This window comes from Chlorocebus sabaeus, chromosome 9 (genome assembly GCF_047675955.1).
Source record: "Chlorocebus sabaeus isolate Y175 chromosome 9, mChlSab1.0.hap1, whole genome shotgun sequence".
NCBI classification, from domain to species: Eukaryota; Metazoa; Chordata; class Mammalia; order Primates; family Cercopithecidae; genus Chlorocebus; species Chlorocebus sabaeus.
The window spans coordinates 54,241,923-54,265,843 of record NC_132912.1 but is presented as its reverse complement, the minus strand read 5'-3'; the positions used below and the strand labels follow the sequence as shown (position 1 = coordinate 54,265,843).

Sequence of the window (23,921 nt, the reverse complement as noted above, 5' to 3'; positions counted from 1 at the left end):
CTTTAGAACAAAATGAATTTACTTAAAATTATAATGCCTCTTTCATAATTTACATAATGTCGAATTTCCATTTGTATACACACATATGAAAATAAGAAGTAGAAAATATCTATAAAAATCAAGTCAAAAACTTTATTCAGTAAGTATTAAAAATAGTTTGGTCATCATTCTCGTTTTGTTTTTGAGATGGTATCTTGCTGTGTCACCCAGGTTGTGACCCAATCATGGCTCACTGCAGCCTTGAACTCCTGGGTTCAAGTGATCCTCAACTCAGTCTCCCAAGAAGCTGGAACTACGGGTGCACCCTGACACATCGGGCTAACGTTTCTTCTTTTGAAGAAATGGGATGTCACTATGTTGACCAGGCTCGTTTTGAACTCCTGGGCTCAAACCATCCTCCCACTTTGGTATCCCCAAGTGCTGGTATTACAGATGTGAGCCACCATGCCTGGCCCATCATTCTTATAAAAAAGAAAATTATTTAAGCCAGGTGGCATGCCTGTAATCCCAGCCTCTCAGAAGGCTGAGGCAGGAGGCTGAGGTGGGAGCATCACTTGAGCCCAGGAATTTGAGGCCAGCCAGGGCAAGATAGCAAGATCCCACCTCTTTAAAAAAAAATCAGATCTTTAAAATTTAAAAAAGCAGAAAATTACTTGAACAGAGACAAGAGGGAATCCATAATTAGGCCCTCGCAACACAACTTTATTTCCAACATCAAGATAAAACTGTTCTTACAGTGATAGTCTCTTCTAAACATACAGCTTTGAAGATGACAAAATTAATCTCATTCACATCAGAATACAACAGCACTGTATGAAAAGAACACTTTGGATGTTTCCCAGATCTTCCACTTAACAGTTCAAGTTATTCAACCTCTGAACTGTGCCTTACCCTCAATACAATGGAAATAAAGCCTCCCTTATACAGTTGTGATTAAGGATCAATTAATATGTAAAAGTAGGAATTTAAGAAATAACAGGGCTGGGCACAGTGGCTCACACCTGTAATCCCAACATTTTGGGAGGTGGAGGTGAGAGGATCACTCAAGTCCAGGAGTTCAGGACAAGGCTGGGCAACATATTGAGACACTGTCTCCACAAAAAAATTTAGAAATTGGCTCAGTGTGGTGGTGCACCCCATATTCCCAACTGCTGGGGAGGCCAACGAGGGAAGATGGCTTCAGCCCAGGAGGTAGAAGCTGCGATGAGCCATGTACTCCAGCCTGGATGACAGAGTAAGACCCTGTCTCCAAAAAATAAAAAGAAAAAAAGAAATAATAAGTCTTATCTACTTCTCTTAAAAAGAAGCTGATTTTAGATATGATTTAAATATATTCTACACAACAAATACATGCAATAAATAAAGGTAGGTAACTCTTGCTGATACTATCCTTTCAGGACTTAAAAGATAATAATAATCCTCATTAATCATCTATAGTTTATCCAATGACAATCTCATCTCAGGTCACAAGTTCGTGGACTACTCTAAACTTTCAGTAATAATTCACTTCCCTTTCTAAAAAATCACCTTCAGTTCTAAATCTAAGTTAAAAATCTCCTGACAATACCATCCCTCTAACTTACACAAACACTCATTACAGTTTTAAACAAATTAAAAAATTTTATTGGCTACAAAACCAGTCAGGCAAATTAAGAGCCTATGCTGTAGTTTTCTCAATATTTGGCAGGATATGTAGACTGAATCCCAGCTGACTGGCAAGGAAAGTGTGCCAAGCCGAAATATAAGTCTTTGCACACTTTAGAGTCCAGATTAAAAACCTGTAGCAGACAGAACAAAGGCGAGAAATGGAAGTAGCCTTGCATAAAAGGCAAGAGAAGACTTTTTTTTGCCTCTACTATAGACAGCACTGATTCAAACCATTAAGGATTACCTGGAGATCTCTTAGAAGGGTGAACCTTTAGCCCCTGCTAACAGTCATTTTTAATGGGCACACCTGGCTGAGAACTGACTGGCTTTAACAGCAACCGTAATCAGAAATTTGTTTTCAAAATTAAAGATTAGACACAGAAATATTTGCAGATAGAAACAGAAATCTGAAATTAGCTTTAAAATCCAGGGAGTAAAGGATGGGAAGTGGAGAGAGTAGTGTGCAAAACAGATGAAACAAGATCTGCCAGATACTAAATATTGGAGGTGGACAATCAAGTACATGAGGTTTTTTTTTACCATTCTATTTTTGCGTGCCTGAAAAGTTTCATAATAAACGTTTTCTTCTTGTTCAAGGAATAGGATATTTTAGCAACACGACTCTTCCCTGAAGTACCTATTCAGTTTGTAATCTTGTTTCTGGTTCCCTTACCCATCAAGCATCTGTCTGGAAAATGGGAACCATTGTAGATTTTGTGGGTTGCTTTTTGTTTTTGTTTTTTGAGATGGAGTCTCCCTCTGTTGCCCAAGCTGGGGTGTAGTGGCACGATCTCGGCTCACTGCAACCTCCACCTCCCCAGTTCAAGCAATTTCCGGCTTTTTTTGTATTTTTAGTAGAGATGGGGTTTCACCATGTTGGCCAGGCTGGTCTCGAACTCCTGACCTCAAGCGATCCACTCCTCTCAGCCTCCCAAAGTGCTGGATTACAGGCGTGAGCCACTGCGCCCGGCTATTGTATGTTTCATAGTGACCTCATCCTATGTTTCCTCTTCAAGTGAAACACAATTTTTTTTTTTTTTTTTTTTTTGAGTCAGAGTTTGTCTCTGTCACCCAGGCTGGAGAGCAGTGGCACAATCTCGGCTCACTGCAACCTCCGCCTCCTGGGTTCAAGCAGTTCTCCTGCCTCAGCTTCCTGAGAAGCTGGGATTACAGGCATGCACCAACACACCTGGTTAATTTTTGTATTTTTTTTAGTAAAGACAGGGTTTCGCCATGTTGGTCAGGCTGGTCTCGAACTCCTGACCTCCTGATCTGCCTGCCTCGGCCTCCCAAAGTGCTGGAATTACAGGCATGGGCCACCGCACCCGCAACACAATTTTTAAAAGTACTATCCATTTTTATAAAAGTACTTAAAACAAAGAATCTTAACAGTGTCAAAAAAAAAATCAACCACATACTCCCCTATAGATAAAGAGATGCACTTAAAAACGTAATGCCAGGTCAAATGACATAATAATTCTGAGCCTGAATTAGCCCTTTTCACTAATGTGATATAATTCTACAGCAAAAAAATAAGATGAATGACCAGGGACACTCAACACTCCATTGGAAAGATATGATGGAACTTCATCTGTGCACTTTGAACGAGCTGTTAAAATTTGCAACAGGTGGCCGGGCACGGTGGTTCACGCCTGTAATCCCAGCACTTTGGGAGGCTGAGGCGGGCAGATCACCTGAGGTCAGGAGTCCGAGACCAGCCTGGCCAACATGGTGAAACTCCGTCTCTACTAAAAAAAATACAAAAATTAGCTGGGCGTTGTGGTGCATGCCTGTGGTTCCAGCTACTTGCCAGGCTGAGGCAGAAAAATTGCTTGAACCCGGGAGGCAGAGCTTGCAGTGAGCCAAGATCGCGCCACTGCACTCCAGCCTAGGCTACAGAGCGACACTCCGTCTCAAAAAAAAAAAAAATTTGCAACAGGTTCTTAAATAAAATGCCTAACCATGATCTGCAAAAGACTGCTAAGATTTCTGAGACCCAAGTAGGTATATGAGTACTTGCATCTGGAGAAAAGAGTTCGAAACTCATTCTCAGAAGGGTCCCTAATGCAAAAAAGGTTAGGAACCCCTTGAGATTTACAGAGGCCTCTTTTATCAAAAATTTAGGTTTTGGTTTCTAAATTTCAATTAAAATTACAAGGTTTTCTGAGTGAGAGTAAAGGCAACAAAAATTGATAGACATAATGCAAGAAAACAGTCTAGGCACAAGAGAAATGACCAGTTTAGAGGGGAGAGACAAAGGAAAGGTCACGAAGTGCAAAAGCATCCCCACAACTATAACAAACTTACAAACATACAAACTTATAAATGGTTTATAACAACAACTAACTTGCACACATTAGAGACAGGAGAAGACTACCATAAAAATTAAATGCACTCTCTCAAATTCACTTCTTATCCTACAAGGAGCTGCCAAGGTTGTTGCAACTCTGGATGACGAAGGGAGAGGAGAAAAAAAGAAATATTCATAGTGCTATACCATTCCCTGACCACTAAAAGACCCTTTGTGAAGGAGGAAGATGGACAAGATGTTCCTGAACATCTATTTGCCTGTATTTTAGTATGTATTTTCCCCTCACAAACCAATTAAAATGGAATTTGAACTCAGAGTCAGTCACAGTATCAGCATTAGAACTACAATTTAGCTACGTAGACTGGGAAGCAATTATCCCACTTAGCTGGTTGGTCTCTCCAACCTACTTCCAACAACAGATTTAACACAAAGATATATTGTCCGCAAAGCTACAGAAACAATTACTTCTGAATACTTCCACATTCCTTTCCCCCTTACCTAAACGTTCACCTTTATTAATATGCTCTGCCATCAGGGTCCCTGCCTGCCAGTGATGCGCCATCCCTCAAAAGACCACACACTTAAGGAAGCTGGAGTTAGCCTTGAGCACTTTCACCACTTGCACAGCTTCATCTTCCTTCCTCCAGCCCACCCACCCCACACTGTAGATTATCTGAAAACATCAAGAAACGTCAGGCCGGGCACAGTGGCTCATGTCTATAATCCTAGCACTTTGGGAGGCCGAGATGGGTAGATCACATGCGGTCAGGAGTTCTAGACCAGCCTGGCCAACATGGTGAAACCTCGTCTCTACTAAAAATACAAAAATTAGCCAGGCATGGTGGCAGGTGCCTATAATCCCAGCTACTCGGGGGTACTGAGGCAGAAGAATTGCTTGAACCCAGGAGGCAGAGGTTGCAGTGAGCCAAGACAGTGCCATCACACTCCAGCCTAGGGGAAAAGAGCAAGACTTCATCTCAAAAAAAAAAAAAAAAAAAAAAAAAAAAAAACCAGAAATGTCAGTTGAACAACAAACACAAGCAGAATAGCATTCGCAGAGCCTAGTACAGTAGTTTGACAAACAGTAGGTGCTCAATATGTTGATAATAAACGAATCTCATTCCAGTTCTGCCACTAGCTGACCTTGGACAGTGACTTAACCTCTTTGAGCTTCATATATAAAATTCATTTTAGTTCAAAAAGAGTTTGAGGGGCCAGGCGCGATAGCTCACCCTTGCAATCCCAGCACTTTGGGAGGCCTAGGTGGACGGATCACTTGAGGTCAGTTCGAGACCAGCCTGGCCAACATGGTGAAAATCTGTCTCTACAAAAATATAAAAATTATCGAGACATGATGGCAGGTGCCTATAATCCCAGTTACTGCGAAGGCTGAGGTGGGAGAATCACTTTAACCCAGGAGGCGGAGGCTGCAGTGAGGCAAGATGGCGCCATTGTACTCCAGTCTGGGCAACACAGTGAGACTCTGTGTCAAAGTTTGATGATTTTAACATACATTTATGTATTTTTAGAAGCTGACCTGAAAACAGTTTTTATGCTGTTTATGCTATTTATTTATTTATTTTTTTGAGATGGCATCTTGCTTTGTTGCCCAGGCTGGAGTGCAGGGGCATAATCTTGGCTCACTGCAACCTCTGTCTCCTGGGTTCAAGTGATTCTCCCACCTCAACCTCCCTATTAGGTGGAATTAGAGGCACCCACCACCACGCCCAGCTAATTTTTTGTATTTTTAATAGAGATGGGGTTTCACCACATTGGCCAGGCTGGTCTTGAACTCCTGAGCTCAGGTGATACACCCGCCTTGGCCTCCCGAAGTGCTGGGATTACAGGCATGAGCCACTGCACAGGCCCTTTATGCCGTCTTTTTAATGGAAATTTAACCTAAACTTGCCAACAACGCCTGAGGAGAAATGTGGGCAAAGCAGTAAGGACAGCCAAATTAGAATTAACCCGGAGGATCAAAGGAATGACAGTAACAGCTGGCTCATCGTCTCATCCAAGAGTGAGAGAAACAGTGAAAAAATGCTCAACATTTTTAGTAAAACTATGCAAAGCCCAGTACATTGTACTGTTTCATGTGCCTTAACCTTCAAAGGACAAATTCCCCTTAAGAATTCAGTACAGCAAAGTTTTGTGTTTGTGTTTACTTCCTTTCAAAGGAAGATTTTTATAACCTTTCATTATTGCTAAACTTTGCCAAGATGTCAAGAACTAAGGTTTCTTTTCAATTACAGTATAGTGCCACCCTTATCCTAATGCTGATAGATTGCTCCCACTTCTCTACCCCACCTCTTCCCTGTCACCCTCAATATTAGCTCTTCAGTCTTTTAGTTAATTGTACCTTTTTCACTTATTATAAATCTCAAATCCCTTACAGGAGACAGAAGAAAATGTATCGTTTTAGGAGAGAGTACTAGATGTTCTATTTACAAATTAACATTTTTAAAATACAACCAGTTTTGTGGTTTAAAATCTATCAATACAGCCGGGCACGGTGGCTCACGCCTGTAATCCCAGCACTTTGGGAGGTCGAGGCAGGCGGATCACAAGGTCAGGAGATCAGGACCAACCTGGCTAACATAGTGAAACTCTGTCTCCACTAAAAATACAAAAATTAGCCGGGTGTGGTGGTGGGCCCCTGTAGTCCCAGCTACCTGGGAGGCTGAGGCAGGAGAAAGGCATGAACCTGGCAGGCGGAGCGCGCAGTGAGCCGAGATGGCACCACCGCTCTCCAGCGTGGGCGACAGAGCAAGACTCCGTCTCAAAATAAATAAATCTATCAATACAAGCTGCTACTGGCCCCAAACTAATCTCAATTTGGAATCAAGTTCAATTCTTTAATGTCTCCACTCAATACCTCCTTAATCTTTCTCAGCTAGTTTTGGCAGAGAGTCTACCATTGTTAACTAATCCTCATTTTAAGTACTCATCTCATTTTCATTAACAATAACCATCCAAATCCTCCACAGTAACAGAAATGAGATACTCCGTGATCCTAACACAACAAAAAGAGATATTTCTTATTGGAATCGGGGTTAGAAACATATGACTGTTCCCAAAATGTAACCTGAGCAACAGTCTATAAACATTAATATCCAAGTTGTTTTATTATTTCAACCTCCAACTGGTTTCTTTAAAGTTCTTAAATGTCTTTTACAAAACTATCAATAGTCCCCATTTATCCTAAGTGCAGAAAGAAAACACAATATGTATTTTAGAAGTTAAATCATTTTTAAAAATTGCTTGCACAAAGCCCTCTTGGCTGAGAATAAAGAAAATCAAAACTTACCTGAAGTTATTAATTTATTACAGCTACTTATGCTTGCATCATCTTCTACAATTCGGTTTGTGCTCTTTTCTTTCCCAAGCAAAGTGTCCTCCAAAGGGAAGCATTTATCAGATATAACAGTGTCTTCAACCACCACATGACTAATTTTGCTATTAGCTTCAAGTACTGAAGTGACCTCTTCCAGCTGAGCAGCTTCACTAGATTCTGAGTAAGAGGAACCCTTACCCTGGGCTAAATTCTTTGAAGAAACTGGTAGAGACTCATCATCACTATCAAATCCAAAAGGATCTCCAGTACTTTCTTCTTCCACTTTAGGTTTCTTCGGAATTTCTTGGATATCTGGTTTGAAATTGGGTCTCTTCTGCCCTAATTTAGCCATAAATGTAGTCTCTCCCCATTTTGTGCTAAGGGTGGTCCGTTTGTTGGAAAAGACTTCATCAAATTTTGAACTGCCATTTCCACCTTTCCTACTGTATGTTTTCCCAAATCTGGATGTCATTTTGACACCAGTTTCATATTCTGTGAAAAAAAATTTAAGAAAACATATAATCATCAAATACTCAACAAGTGTTAAACAGTGCTATAAAAATAAAAACCTAGGGATTCTTCCCTCATGACTTTTGACACTCACCACAGACTTTTAAACAAACAAATATGAGGAAGGGGTATAAAGGCTGATTTATTACTCTACATGCTTCCATGTCAATTTTCCTCTACAATGAGTACATATTCCTATGCTACTTACAAAGTAAAAAAACTTAATGATTAACCAACTTATAATACGATATCCACAAAGCTAACTTGAAACGTATTAAGCTCCAAATGAATCAACTTGCTATTCTTATAAACATCATTTTTACCTTAAAAAATAATCTGTATAGAGGCTGGGAGATCGAGGCAGGCAGATCACTTGAGGCCAGGAGTTTGAGACCAGCCTGGCCACCATGGTGAAATCCTGTCTCTACTAAAAATAAAAAAATTAGCTGCGAGTGGTGGCACACGCTTGTAATCCAGGCTACTTGAGAGGCTGGGGCAGGAGAACTGCTTGAACTCAGGAGATGGAGGCTGCAGTGATGTAATAATAATCTATATAGGGTAATCACCTATATAAAATCTTAAGCACAGAATGTTAATTTTTTTCAGGGCCTCAGAAATATCCAATACTTGATTAAATTTAGTTCTTTGAAATTTCATGGCACTAATTCATAGGAGAAAAAAGGTCCCCAAAATGGTGCTTTTTCTCATGTTTTACAACCTGCAGCTTTTAACCCAATCTTGAAGATTCTGCTTCTTGGTGTAATGTAATTCGGGCTGTAACTTAAAAAATGTTCCTTAGATGGTCATCTCCCTAAGGGAAAGAAACTATCCTTATCCTATCTGCATTGTCCCGATAGTGCTGTGCTCATTTGCTGAGTTACATTTTCTGGAGCTAGTGAGCTCCAGCATATTACACTGTTTCATGGATTAATACAGGAATAGAAACATATAACCTTTATTTTTCTCTTCAATTTATAAATGGCAAATCGATTTACCTGATTTATCTACTTCACAGGACAAAAAAAAATCTTTAGGGCAGAAAATCAAGAGTCAAACATTTTTTAAAACAAGTTACTTGCACTGGTTCTGTGCTTATTAAAAAAAGGTACAGTACTTTTTAAACATGATCAATCCTTATCCGTTTGTCTACACTTTGACCTTTCTACAGTTCAAACATCAATACATCGAATATAACTTTAAAAAGTGAACAAGGGCCTAAGGGATGAAAAATCTTCTTACTTTGAAAACTACAAGAATTGAAATTATATTTGACCTATACTTTTGAATATGTTTTGAGCTACACTTGTGTTTTCCCTTAACTTAAATTATTACAACTTACAATGAGTCACTGTCTGAGTTTTATATATATTCTGTAGTAGATCCCCCGATGTTTGGTGAGAAGACAATTTTAATTTAACAAAATAATAATTTAGTCATCATACATATCTGTGTTAAGAGAAAACAGTGTTCCTGAAGGAGATCTATTTCATCTTCTACTGCAGCTCCAACACTAAGAAGTCTTACTCTCTTTCTTGTTAAGTACAGCCTAAACACAACAGGATACTGGGCAACTATCACAGACAACAAACTAAAAGTCGATTCTCTTGATTCTTTCAAGAATGTAAAGCTGAGATCCTGCAGGTCTGTAAGTGTGCTTACATATATACACCAACAAGGTTGAAACGTTTTGGATACGCTTATGTGCTAATCATCTAAAAATACTAACCAAAGGCCAAACCAAAAATCTAGACTTGAGTTCCTTTATGTCAACATCAGAAAAACTCACTGTTAAAATGGTTCTAGAACCCCAAGGCATTCACTGTTGAAAGTTTAAAGTCTGCAGATGAATATCTGACACTAAGGACTTAATTATTTTATGTGATAAAAAATAACTTTGTGCTGGCTGGGCGCGGTAGCTCACGCCTGTAAACCCAGCACTCTGGGAAGACGGGACAGGCAGATCACCTGAGGCTGGGAGTTCGAGACCAGCCTGACCAACATGGAGAAACTGCGTGTCTACTAAAAATAGAAAATTAGCCGGTCGTGGTGGCGCATGCCTGTAATCCCAGCTACTCGGGAGGCTGCGGCAGGAGAATCAATTGAACCCGGGAGGCGAAGGTTGCGGTGAGCTGAGATCACGTCACTGCACTCCAGCCTGGGAAACGAGCGAAACTCCGTCTCAAAAATAATAATAATAATAATAATAATAATTTCGTGCCAAAAGACCACGTTTTTTATAAATACATAGTGAAATACTGATGAAATAACGTCAGCGATTTTCCAACCTTAAAGAATGAGAAGTGTACAGATGAAATAACTTTAATATTAACTGCTGAATCCAAGCGATGGGTACAGAGGAGTTCATTATATAGTATCTCCTCCTGATTGCCTTTATCATAGTTTCCCACAATAAAATGTCTTTAAGTCTGCAGACTGCTGCAATGGCATGTAAGCATAAAGCACTATAGATTCCAAAATAAGTGTGCAGACGTCTTTGAAATTAAATTTTAAGTGTTTCAAGTACATGATCCTGCTCAACCTTTAAACTCCAAAGACTGTCCTAACTAAAAAGGAAAGAATGATTCACGACTAAGTCTTTTCGGTTGTTGGGCTTTTGCCCTAGCCCAAAATCAGGTCGAATTTTGAGGGAAGTGCGCTGATTAAAGAAAACCAAAAAAAAAAAAGCCTTTATTTTTCACTCTCACCCTAATCTAGCGTCTTCCCGATCCCCAAAGGCTTTAGGGGCTTCCATTAAGGATGGAAAGCGGACGGGACAAACCTGACTACCGAGAAATCCTCACCTGGGAACAGCCGGGGCGCCACGGGCAGTGGGCGCGGTGGACCCCTCGGACTGGACACTCACGCAACTTTTCTCCTCCCAACCCGCGCCGCCCAGAAAAGGGAGGTCGCTTTCGACGCCCCGGAAGCCTCTGCCACCGAATCCCTAGGGCAGTGCAAGGCCCCAGTGGCAGCCAGGGGCGGATGAAACCACGGGAAAGGACTCGGGGCTGAAATCAACACACTTGACTGGGTTTGGGGACCTAAGTCAATCAGCAGTCGCCCGAAAAAGAACTCCGAAAAAGGAAAATAAAAGGGGGAAAAGAGAGTTCTTCAGGTCATTCCCCTGCCCAACTTCCTCAGCGGCCCGGTGGGCGAGGCAGTTAAGACTTCCACCGCCCGCTCCCAGCCTCTGCCTCCCCCACCCTCCCGGCTCCCTCCCGGCCTAGGCTGCCGCCCGACACCTCACTTACCCTCGGCGCCTGGCGGGTGCTTTGGCCACGGGCCGCCTCCGCCTCTCCCGCTCCCTACGGCCCGCGGGCGGGCGCGGAACCCCCGCGCGGGAGAGCCGGGCCGGCTGGTGAGAGCCGAGAGAGGCGAGGGGCTCCGCGTTCGGTAAATAGGAAGCCCGGTGGGGGGGGGGGAGGAGCGGCGGCCCCGCAACTTCCCTCCCCGCCTCGAGCGCCGCCGGCCGGGCCCGGGCCTAGCTCTCGCTGGCCGCCGCCGCCGGAGCTGGTGCCAGAGCCCGCTACGTGCCCCTGCTGGGCCGCCGCCGCCTCCTGCGCCGCCGCTTCCGCCGGTGAATGGTCAGCGCTGGAGTTTGAACAGGGCCCTGAACCATCTCAACGCCATTTGCGCTCCCGGCCCCCACCTCCTTCCTCCAACAGCCGCTCGCTCCGTCACTCCGCTTCCCACAGTCCCCGCGCGGCCGCCCGACCCCGCAGCCAATCACGCAGCCGCTTACTCAAACCGCCGCGCAGGCGCTGCGCTCCGCATGCTCCGGCGCCCGCCATTGGCCTGACCGCGGGGCCCGACGGGAGTTGTAGTCCAGGTCCGCGAGGTCGCGTTGCCCAGGACCAGGCGCGGGAGCGGGAGCGGGAGCGGGCGGCTGGCCTGGCCCTCCTGGTCTCGGCAGCCACTTCTAGCTCCCGGCCCCGCTGGGAGACGCAGGTGCCACGGGGATGGGCGGCCGAGCGGGTGGCGCAGTGCAGGCAGCTGTATCAATCGCTTCCCCTCCAGGGACCCGCCGGTGTCTGGGGACCGCGGGCTGTGCAGCTGCGCTGGGCCTGCGGGGGCCGCCGCCCGGGAGCGCGGAGGCAGGGAGCGCGTGGTCCAGAGCCGCCCTCGACCTGGCCTGGCAGGTCCTGGCCCGGCGTAGGTGACGACGGCGGGACTGCGAGGCGCCGGACACCCGAGGCCGCGAGCAGCGTTGCCCCGCGCTTTTTCGCGCCCCTCCAGTCCTGCAGTCCTCCCTCTAACTCCGTCTGTCCGTCACCGATTGAAAGTGGCCCCGAGAATATTGGATGGTATTGAGCAAATATCATTAACCTTGTTGGGTGTGGTAACGGTAATGTGGTTATGGTTTTGTTTTTTTTTAAGACCTACTGATATGTTGACAGGTAGAGTGATCTGGTGTCAGGAGTGTAAAATACGCCTGTGAAAACTGGGGGAGAGGAATAAAACAAGCTGGCAGGACGTTTTTCATCGTTGATGCTGCGTGATGCAAGCACATGCGCTCATCATACAATCTCTCTACTTGTGTATCTGAAATTTTCCATAATAAAAAGTTTAGAGAAGTAAGCCAGTGATTGCCTCAAGGGAGAACAGTGAGGTGGCGGATGACGGGAGGAAGGAGTCTTAATTTTTCGCTGTGCGCCTTTTTGTGCTGTCTTAGGTTTTCCCCATTTAATGTGTTACCTAATTCAGAAAATTGGTAATTTTTTTTTTTAAGGCTACTATGAGAAAACAGCATTCTAAAGAATAGCACAACTAGTTCCCCCTAAGAGAGGTGCATGATTCGTCGGACTCGGACAGCCTTGATGTTTGTTAGGCGGTTAATGGAGACCCACCTGGGAAATTAGAAAACTACTAATTGCTTTCAGTGAGAAGCCCGCCCTTCTTCCACAAATGGATAATTTGCTTTTAATGCACCCAGAAGTTATCCAGCTCCCTCCGGTATAATCGGGGAAACTCCAAATAAAGGAAAAATAGTTCAGAGACCCTGCAGCCTTTCCCAAGAGGAATTTGAGGTGGGTTTTAGTGTGGTTGGATTGTTTTGCCTACCTGACTGCAGAATTTATATTCTGACATTTACAATTTCCCAAATACTGAGTCAGTATTTTTTCTTGTTTCAAAATAAACCAACTTCTTCTGTAGTTTATATGAATAACAAGTCCATATCTTCCACTGTGGGTGGGATGCACATGACTGTTTTATTTGGGTCAGTTTTGTCTCTTTTTTTTAATTGGCAATTTAGGAACTTGTTTTTATCATTCTGTTTAAAGATCTCTGGCAGAGGTGCAGGCTGCACTTACTATAATTATTTAGATGACAAGGTAGTGGATGGTAATTAAAGGGTAATTATCATCAGAGGGAAAAGGTAAGATCAAAAAACCAGAAGAGGTGAGGAGACAATTGCAAGATCTTCCCGTAGGAGGGTGTTGTGAACCTCCCAAGACCAAAGGATATATGTATTATGCCTGGCCTCTCTAGTGCTGGACACTGGCAGGGTCAGTGCCTGCATGAAGCTGAAGTGGAAGGGCTCATTGTTTAGACTGTGTGGTGCCTTTTGAGGGCTTTTGTGAGATGGTTGTGTTAAGTAATGGAACCTAGTAGTGTCAAATTCTTGCCATTCAAAGAAGGATCCCCAATCAGCAGTGTAGTATAACCTGGAAGCCTGTGAAGAACGCATAATTCCTATCCTCACCCCAGCTCCACTGAATCAGAACCTGCATTTTAACAGGATTCCCCCAGCTGATTGGGCTGCACATTAAAGTTTGACAAGCACCGATTTAAAGTATACCCATAGCATTTGACAGCAATCTAGTATTTTTCGTTAGGATGAGGGAGAGGAAGGGAGATGATTAAGAACCCCCTATGCATCAGGTAAGTTGCTAGGCTGTTCCCTTATCTTACAGGTAAGGAAATGGGAAGACTTGTATATTACAACTAGTGAGGGAGTCAAACTTTTTCTTTTTTTTTTTTTTTTTGAGACGGAGTCTCGCTGTATCGCCCAGGCTGGAGTGCAGTGGCCGGATCTCAGCTCACTGCAAGCTCTGCCTCCCGGGTTTTTACGCCATTCTCCTGCCTCAGCCTCCCGAGTAGCCGGGACTACAGGCGCCCGCCACCTCGCCCGGCTAGTTTTTTGTATTTTTTAGTAGAGACGGGGTTTCACCGTGTTAGCCAGGATGGTCTCGAACTCCTGACCTCGTGATCCGCCCGTCTCGGCCTCCCAAAGTGCTGGGATTACAGGCTTGAGCCACCGCGCCCGGCCCCAAACTTTTTCTTAATGGTTGGATACCCATTAGTACTTATGGATGTTCTTGAATCTGGTAGAAAGTGGTACATGATTTGAGAAGTAAACGTGTGTGTGTGTGTGTGTGTGTGTGTGTGTGTGTATGTGTATGTATTTAGTCTGTGGAAACTTACTATATGAATATTAAGCAGAGCTCTTCTGGACTCTGTACCCTTCCTTGTGTGGCTCAGGCTAAAGACACCTCTTGGGTCCCTCCTGGAGGGAGTTCAGACTCCTGGCCCTGCAGGCTGTACTACCACCTTAACCCCTTACCTCCCTCCTTCCACTGAGGGAGGCAAATGCCCTGGAGTCACCTCATTCCCTTACCAGGGCCCTGGGTTCCACACCAGAATGAGCAAACAGGACTCCAGTATGGGCAACACATGGCTGAGCAGCTTTTTGTTGTATTGTTTTTGTTTTCTTAGTTCTCTCAGCTCAGGATTCACCCTCTGCCCATCCCCCTGGCCACCCTCAACCCCTAGAATGGTTGTCTCCATTTCATGAGAATCTTCACACTAACATCAAGTAGCCAGTAGATGCTTTTGGTTTTGCTAGAATGCCTCTGTGCAAGCTCTCAGATACCTGATTTTCTTTCCCCTACTGAATGTTGTAATTGTCAGAAACTGAAATCATGGATCGGAGCCAAGTTTGTAGTACCCTTGGAGGGGCTTCTGCCCTCCTGTTTGCTGCCTGGGTGAGGACAGAACCCCCTACTACCTGGAGCCCCACTTGAGTGGGCCCATACCTGTACTTTCCTCTGAAAAAAGAAAATCCTGCAAAGAAAATAGAAGACATCTGTTCTGCCATTGCCATGCGCTTGTTCTAGCCCAGACATGAGAACTGTCAGAATTGGAGTTACTAAATAGAACTTTTAGTCTTTTTCTGATAATGTGTAGTAAAGTGTATTACAACTTACAGAATTCTATTTAGGGAACTAGAGGTCAGAAACTACCATATTGGTAGCAGTCAATTTTTCTTTGCCATAAGATGTGGAATAAAATGTTAAATTGTACACTTGCATGTTGTGGTTATGTTACAAAGCTCTACAAGATGTGGGCCAGGCCCTGCCCTTTGCTCATGCAGCCCCTACTTTCTGCTCTGCCCACACCTGAGTCCTTGCTATTTCCCCACCTTAGGGCCTTTGTATTTCCTATTTCCTCTGCCCACAACTCCCCCAGATGCCAGCCTGCTTCAATTCCTCTCCTCTAGGTTTTGACTCAGATGGGACTTTTCAATGAATCTCCCCTGACCAACCTATTTTAAATTGTTGCAACATCCTCACTCCTAAATGTCACTGTCCCTGCCTTACTTTCCTTAAGGGCATTTATCTTCGCATCTAACATACCAGGTGTTCTGCATGTTTATCTTACATGTTGTGCTCCCTCTGAGAGCAGGGATCTCTGCCTGTCTTGTTTTCTGCTACAACCCTAGCACCTAGAAGACTGCCTGCCACAGAGTAGGTGCTCAATAAATACTTGTTGAATAAATGCACCCATTTATTTCCTTCTTTCGTGTAAGATTATATACATATATATACACACACACACTTTTTTTTTTTTTTTTTAGACTGAGTCTCGCTCTGTCACCAGGCTGGAGTACAGTGGCACAATCTCAGCTCACTGCAATCTCTGCCTCCCAGGTTCAAGTGATTCCCCTGCTTTAGCCTCCCCAGTAGCTGGGACTACAGACACGCACCACCACACCCAGCTCATTTTTTTCTCCTGACCTTGTGATCTGCCCGGCTCAGCCTCCCAAAGTGCTGGGGTTACAGGTGTGAGCTACCATGCCTGGCTGCAATTTTTTTTTTTTTTTTTTTTTTTTTTTTTTTTTTTTTTTTTTTGTGACAGAGTCTCGCTCAGTCGCCCAGGCTGGAGTGTAGTGGCACGATCTCCAATCACTGCAACCTCCACCTCCAGGGTTCAAGCCATCCTCCCACCTCAGCCTCCTAAGTAGCTGGGACTACATGTCCATGCTACCATGCCCCGCTAATTTTTGTATTTTTGGTAGAGATAGGGTTTCACCTTGTTGCCCAGGCTGGTCTTGCACTGACGGGCTCAAGCCATCCACCTACTTTGGCCTCCCAAAGTCCTGGGATTACAGACTTGAGCCACTGCCCCTGCCTATATCTTGAAAGGAAAGTGGCAAAACTATCAACAGTTTCATGTAACCTGGTAGCTCTAATAAAGTGTTAACTGGGATATCACAATGGGGAAGGGAGTACTTCCTGGAGACCTTTTGTTCTTGCCTTGGATAGGTTTTCATTCTGAAAATTTGAGAAAATGAGTACTCTTATAATCTCAGTTATCTTATTTCCCAGGATAATTGGAATATGTTCTCTGGAGATAGTGACATCCTTTGGGGAATACACTGCTGTCTAGGTAGATGAAACACAAAGCAAAGGAAATTCTCTAGGAGCACATTGCCTGACAAGGACTGGTATGAGCAACCTTGGAGAAGTCTGGCTTCCTGACCCTTGTCCTGGAAACAGCCCTTTTTTATCCAGGATCCTCACCCCTAATACTGTATGATACCCCCCTAGTCAAAGACCCTGAAGGGTCCTCCTATCACTAAGACTAAAATCCAAAATTCTTAAGGCAAAAAGGTCCTGCATGATCTGGCCCCTGAGTACTCCTATCCCTTCCCACCTTGCCAGGCCTGCCTCTGTCTACTACTAGAACATGCCAAACCAGCTCCTGCCTGCGGGCCCTCTTCATACTTGTTCCCTCTGTTAGTCCTCAAGAGACATACATGACTCATTCCCTCCATGCTTTCAGGTCTTTGCTCAAGTGTGTGTCTCAGTAGTGTCTTCCCTGGCCATGCTATTTAAGGTCATCCAGCACCCTGTATCTCCTTTTCCCTGCTGCTTTTCTCCATAACATAGTCATTACGTTTGCTTTGTGTGTGAACTTGGTTATTATCTATTTCCTTTCACAAGAATATAAACTCCATGAGGACACAGATGACTGACTTGTTCACTTTATATACCAAGCACACCTCAAATAGTGCCTCACACACAGAGAGTGTGCTATAAATATTTGTTGACGGAATACCTGAATTAATTCAAGCTTTAAATTGTGTTCAGCAGCCAGGCACAGTGGCTCATGCCTGTAATCCCAGCACCTTGGGAGGCCGAGGCGGGCGGATCACGAGGTCAGGTGATTGAGACCATCCTGGCTAACACGATGAAACCCCATCTCTACTAAAAATATTTTTAAAAATTACCTGGGCGTGGTGGCGGGTGCCTGTAGTCCCAGCTACTCGGGAGGCTGAGGCAGGAGAATGGCGTGAACCTGGGAGGCAGACCTTGCAATGAGCTGAGATCGCGCCACTGGAATCCAGCCTGGGTGACAGCGAGACTCCATCTCAAAAAAAAAAAAAAATTGTGTACAGCTTACACATGTAATCTCAGCGCTTTGGGAGGTGAAAGCGGGCGGCGAATCATCTGAAGTCAGGAGTTCAAGACTAGCCTGGCCAACATGATGAAACCCCATCTCTACTAAAATACAAAAATTAGCCAGGCAGGTGGCAGGCACCTGTAATCCCAGCTACTTGGGAGACTGAGGCAGGAGGATCACTTGAACCCAGGAGATGGAGGTTGCAGTGAGCCAAGATCATACCATTGCACTCCAGCCTGAACAACAAGAGCAAAACTTTTTCTCAAAAATAATAATAAATAGTGTTCAGCTCTTCTATATCTTTAATAATTTTTTTTGTCTGCTTGACCTATAAATAATGGCAAAACATGCATGAAAACCTCCCACTATAAGAGTAATCTTTTTCATTTCTCCCTGTAGTTCTATTTTTCTTTCTGCATTTTGAGGCTATTTTATTGGGCACATACTGTACAAGTTAGAATTGCTATCGCTTCCTGGTAGAATTGAAAGCTTTTAAAGTAATATGGGAGTTTAATTGCAAAAATTGCCTGAATTTTCCACTCACTCCTCCCCATAGCCACACCTTTTGCAATGTGACTTGGCAGCTCCTCCCAGAATCTCAGCTGGATTTTAACTCACCTTGGCCTAAAGAAAATGACAGAAGTGATAAAGTCCTGAGTCTGAGCCTAAAGAAACCTTGAATGCTTCCACGTTCTCTTTGGGATCCCTGCTTCTGCCATGAGAACAGGCCTGGGCTAGTTTGATGGAAGATGAAAAGCCACATGGAAAAGAGCTGAAGGCCGGGCGCGGTGGCTCAAGCCTGTAATCCCAGCACTTTGGGAGGCCGAGACGGGTGGATCACAAGGTCAGGAGATCGAGACCATCCTGGCTAACCCGGTGAAACCCCGTCTCTACTAAAAAATACAAAAAACTAGCTGGGCGCGGTGGCGAGCGCCTGTAGTCCCAGCTACTCGGGAGGCTGAGACAGGAGAATGGCGTGAACCCAGGAGGCGGAGCTTGCAGTGAGCTGAGATCCGGCCACTGCACTCCAGCCTGGGCGACAGAGCGAGACTCCGCCTCAAAAAAAAAAAAAAAAAAAAAAAAAAAAAAAAAGAAAAGAGCTGAAGTCTTCCCTGACCTATGAACAGCCAGCAGACCCCAAACATGTAAGCCCAGCCAGGAGCAGCATGGCAACCCACCTGACCTGCAGCCACCGAAAGATGTAGATGTGAGCTCACCTGGGACTAGAACTGTCCTGATGACCTGGAGGCTCATGAGTAATAATAGCTACTTATTATATTAAGCTTCTGAATTTTAGAGTGGTTTGTTATACAGCATTGTGACAATAAATAATGGATAACAACTAGCGATTTTCCCATTGATAATGCCTCCTTTTTTGGAGTCTCAGCCTCCAAAAGACTTTCCTGACTATCTAGGCAATCTGAAGCAAATTATCTTTTTTTTTTTTTTTTTCCAAATAAGGTCTCCCTCTGTCACCTAGGCTGGAGTGCAGCGGTGCAGACACACATGGCTCACTGCAGCCTTGCCCTCCCAGGCTCAGCCTCCTGAGTAACTGGAACTACAGGCAAGAGTGACACCTAGGGAAAAATTCAAAAAATGAATGTTTGATTTTTTTTAGAGATGGGGGTCTCACTACATTGCCCAGACTGGTCTTGAACTTCTGACCTCAAGCAATCCTCCAGGGCCTCCTAAAGTGCTGGGATTGCATTTGTGAGCCACCACACCCAGCCTGCGTACTTCTTTGTTTGTTTGTTTGTTTTTGAGACAGGGTCTTACTCTGTCACCCAGACCGGAGTGCAGTGGCACAATCTCGGTTTACCGAAACCTCTGCTTCCCAGGCTCAAGTGATTTTCCTGCCTCAGTCTCCTGAGTAGCTGGGATTACAGGCTTGTGCCACTACTGCCTGGCTAATTTTTCTATTTTTAGTAGAGACGGTTTCACCACGTTGGCCAGGCTGTTCTTGAACTCCTGACTTCAAATGGTCCACCGCCTCGGCCTCCCAACGTGCTGGGATTGCAGGCGTGAGCCACCGTGCCCAGTCTAGTTCTGTATTATCTATCTTCCACGTTAGAATGTCAACTGTGTAAAGGCAGAGATCTTGTCCATTCTGCTCTCTGCTGTATGCTCAGCACCAAGAACAGGCTGTACAGTCCAATGTGGTAGCCATGAGCTGTGCGTTCACTGAGCACTTGAAATATAGTTAGTCCAAGTTGAGAAATCCTGACAATGTAGAACACACACTGGATTTCAAAGACTTCCTACAAAAAAAGAAAATAAAGTATCTCAATACTTTTTACACTGATTAAATGTTGAAATGATTTTTTATATCAAGTTAAATAGATTATATTATTAAAGTTAATATCACCTGTTTCTTTTTACCTTTATTTAATGTGGGTACTAGAAAAAATTAAGTTACCTTTGTGACTTGCATTATATTTATATTGGCAGCCCTGATATCAAAGTTCAGTAGCTGGGCACAGTGGCTTATACCTATAATCCCAGCACTTTGGGAGCCCGAGGCGGGATGGATGGCTTGAGCCCATGAGTTCAAGGCCAGCCTGGGCAAGATGGTGAGACCCTCTCTCTACAAAAATTAACCAGGTGTGTTGGCACATGCCTGTAGTCTTAGCTACTCAGGAGGCTGAGGTGGGAAGGTCGCTTGAGCCTGGGAGATTGAGGCTACAGAGAGCCATGATTGTGCCACTGCACTCTAACCCGGGTGAGAGAGCAAGCCCCTGTCTCAAAAAAAAAAAAAAAGGCTGAGTAAATATTTGTTGAAGAAAAATATTAAAAATGAATTTACCAAAAGAAATGAGCTGTCAGGCTATGAAAAGATATGGAACCTTAAATGTATATTGCTGAGTGAAAAAAGCCAGTCTGAAAAGACTACATACTATATGATTCCAATTACTGTATATGATGTCTGGAAAAGGCAAAACAATGGAGAGAGTAAAAAGATCAGTGTTGCTAGGGGTTCAGGAGGAGGGGAGAAGAGAGATGGATACCTGAAGCACAGGGGACTTAGGGAGTGGTGAAATAATTCTGTAATACTCCAGGCACGCTGGCTCATGCCTATAATCCCAGCACTTTGGGAAGCCGAAGTGGGCAGATCACCTGAGGTCAGGAGTTCAAGACCAGCCTGGCCAACATAGTGAAACTCCGTCTCTACTAAAAATACAAAAACTAGTCAGGCATGGTGGTGCATACCTGTAGTCCCAGCTACTTGGGAGGCTGAGGCAGGAGAATTGCTTGAATCTGGGAGTTGGAGGTTGCAGTGAGCTGAGGTCACGCCACTGCATTCCAGTCTGCGCAACAGAGTGAGACTCCATCTCAAAAAAAAAAACAAAAAACCTGTAATACTGTATCAGTGGAGGCATGGCATTATAGATTTGTCAAAACCCATAGAACTATATAACACAAAGAATGAATTCTGATGTAAATTAAGTTAATGATGTATCAGTATTTTAACAAATATACCACACTAATGCAAGATTTTAATAATAGAGGAAACTGGCCGGGCATGGTGGCGCACACCTGTAATCCCAGCACTTTGGGAGGCTAAGGCGGGCAGATTACCTGAGGTCAAGAGATCGAGACCAGCCTGGTCAACATGGCGAAATCCCATCTCTATTAAAAATGCAAAAAATTAGCTGGGCATGGTAGCACACGGCTGTAGTCCCAGCTACTTGGGAGGTTGAGTCAGGAGAATCGTTTGAACCTGGAAGGTGGAGATTGCAGTGAACCAAGATAGTGCCACTGCATTCCAGCGTGGGTGACAGAGCAAGACTCCGTCTCAAAATAAATAAATAAATAATAGAGGAAACTGGGGAAGGGGATTGGGGAGGGAGGTATATGGGAACTCTGTACTATGTGCACAGTTTTTCTACGAGCCTAAAATTGTTCTAAAATAGTCTATTTTTAAAAAATGAATGTACTCTTCTTGCACAGTCCCCAGAATATTTCTAAAACATACATTTGAGAAATCACTTTCCTCTCCTAAAAGAAGAAAATATTTTGCTCCCCACTGTCTATGGGAGATAAGTTCATATCCCATAGGCATAAGTAATTTGCATTGGCATTTATGGTTATGTTCTACCCTGCCATACCTCTCTTTCCCTCCTCTCCTGACTAGCTGGGCCAGACTACTTGACTCCATGCCCAGCTCATGCAGTCCTCTCTGTCTAGAACTTCCCTCTCCCTCTGCACTTGTGAAGCCTCACACTTATGGAGTCATAGCCTCTCCCATAAATGAATCAGTCATCCTCTAGTCCTTGGTTCCACCAGTTCTATGTTAAAAGAAGATACGGGCCAGGTGCCATAGCTCATGCCTGTAACCCAGCACTTTGGGAGGCCAAGTTGGGAGGATCGCTTAAGGCCAGGAGTTCCAGACCAGCCTGGTCAACATAGTGAGACCCTGTCTCTACTAAAAATTTAAAAATTAGAGCCAGGTGCGGTGGCTCACACCTGTAATCCCAGCACTTTGGGAAGCCGAGGCGGGCGGATCACGAGGTCAGGAGATTGAGACCATCCTGGCTAACACGGTGAAACCCCATCTCTACTAAAAATACAAAAACAAAATTAGCTAGGTGTGGTAGTGGGTGCCTGTAGTCCCAGCTACTCAGGAGGCTGAGACAGGAGAATGGCACGAACCCGGGAGGCGGAGCTTGCAGTGAGCCAAGATCCCTCCACCGCATTCCAGCCTGGGCGATAGAGTGAGACTGTCTTAAAAAAAAGAAAAAAAAAAAAAAAATTAGGCCGGGTGCGGTGGCCCATGCCTGTAATCCCACACTTTGGGAGGCAGAAGTAGGTGGTTCATTTGAGGTCAGGAGTTCGAGACCAGACTGACCAACATGACAAAACCCCGTCTCTACAAAAATGCAAAAAAATTAGCCGGGTATGGTAGTGCGCACCTGTAGTCCTAGCTACTTAGAGGGCTGAGGCAGGAGAATCGCTTGAACCTGGGAGACAGAGGTTGCAGTGAGCCGAGATTGTGACACTGCACTTCAGCCTGGACAACAGAGTAAGACTGTCTCAAAAAAAAAAAAAACAAAAAAAGTAGCCAGGTGTGGTGGCATGTTCCTATAGTCCCGGTGAGGCAGGAAAATAGGGTCTGGAGGCAGGGAACATAAGGCCAATTCACACTTTAGCTATAACAGGAAATATCCTCTCCATAGGACATTCGCCGTAAATGACTTTGTAACTTTACTTCATCCTCTCCATTTACATAGGGTGTACCCGAAGTAACCAGTGGAATCCTCTAAGGAGTATATAAACTCCCAGAAATTCTGTAATGGGGTCTTTGAGCCTCATGCTCTGGCCGACTCCCACACTGTGGAGTGTACTTTGATTATCAATAAATCCTTTCATTCCTTCCTTGCTGTATTAGTGCTTTTTGTCCAATTATTTGTTCAAGACACCAAGAACATGGACACTCTACCGTTAACATGTTTCTGTTAACACCAGCTACTTGGGACCCTGAAGTGGGAGATCACTTGAGCCCAGGAGTTCAAGGTTACAGTGAGCTATGATTGTGCCACTGCACTCCAGCCTGGGCAACAGAGCTAGACCCTATCTATCTCAAAAAAGGTTTAAAAAAACAAAAGAAGATACAGCAAAGCAGACATATGTTTTTGTCATTTTTGTGCTTCTTTCTAGTAAGAATTTAGAAGATGGATATGGGCCAGGTGCAGTGACTCACACCTGTAATCCCAACACTTTGGGAGGCCAAGGCGGGCAGATCACCTGAGGTCAGGAGTTTGAGACCAGCCTGGCCAAGGTGGCGAAACCTCATCTCTACTAAAAATACAAAAATTAGCTGGGTGTGGTGGCTGGCGCCTGTAATTCCAGATACTCGGGAGGCTGAGGCAGGAGAATCGCTTGAACCTGGGAGGCGGAGGTTGCAGTGAGCGGAGATGGCTCCGCTGTACTCCAGCCTGGGCAACAAGAGTGAAACTTCATCTCAAAAAAAAAAAAAAAAAGGGGGGGATCTATATATTATTCTTGGAAATGTTGAAAAAGAATTCTGATAGCCATGAGTGGGCGAGGAATTAATAACCTTGAGATGGAAAGAGTGGAAGCAGAACAAGGCTATTGAATGTCAGGGAAAATCTACTTGGGCTCACTTCCTAGGTGAGAGGCAGCAGGACACCCAGTTAGGAGCAAGATCCCAGCAGTGAGGCCCTGCTCCCTGACTGCTTGCCCACAATGACGTCAGGAGAGAGGCCTCTGGGGTGTCACCTGCTCTGAAAGCCAATCTGCCTCTGAATGCTGCTTGCCCAAGCGAGGATGCCATGGCCATACAGTTTCAGGTATTTAACTTCCAGGGCATGACTGAGTGGAGGTGGAGGTGGCAGCAACATTACCGATGTCATGGTCTCTACCTCCATATTGTGGAGCCTCGGGAGAGAGTGTGAGAACAAAGGCAAGCTCCAG

The 23,921-nt window shown here is 44.6% G+C and overlaps 2 protein-coding genes across 3 annotated transcripts in view; one reads left to right on the top strand and one right to left on the bottom strand.

The window, feature by feature from the left end:
• WAPL (WAPL cohesin release factor) overlaps window positions 1-11,354 on the bottom strand; it is an 85,632-nt gene extending 74,278 nt beyond the window's left edge. The window contains exons 1-2 of one of the 2 annotated variants that reach the window (XM_007962716.3): window positions 11,054-11,354; window positions 7,266-7,784 (exon numbers count right to left, since the gene is read on the bottom strand). In XM_007962716.3, coding sequence (XP_007960907.2) covers window positions 7,266-7,764 — 499 coding nt within the window. In that variant the 5' untranslated portion in view covers window positions 7,765-7,784; window positions 11,054-11,354. The remainder of the gene's footprint in view (window positions 1-7,265; window positions 7,785-11,053) is intronic. The other variant, XM_007962715.3, reaches the window with a different exon arrangement.
• LOC103216779 (uncharacterized) lies at window positions 10,560-15,106 on the top strand. The gene is made up of 3 exons (XM_073019528.1): window positions 10,560-10,630; window positions 11,030-12,106; window positions 12,200-15,106. The coding sequence occupies exons 1-3, from the start codon at window positions 10,560-10,562 to the stop codon at window positions 12,201-12,203; spliced, it is 1,152 nt and encodes a 383-aa protein (XP_072875629.1). The 3' UTR covers window positions 12,204-15,106.
• Window positions 15,107-23,921: the final 8,815 nt, after the last annotated feature.

What these genes read in the sequence shown, in the direction of transcription:
- LOC103216779 (XM_073019528.1), top strand. Translation starts at nt 10,560, where the DNA reads ATGGAAAGCGGACGGGACAAACCTGACTACCGAGAAATCCTCACCTGG. An exon ending in CAGCCGGGGCGCCACGGGCA is followed by an intron (nt 10,631 to 11,029) that starts GTGGGCGCGGTG and finishes CTCCCGGCCTAG; the next exon opens with GCTGCCGCCCGACACCTCAC.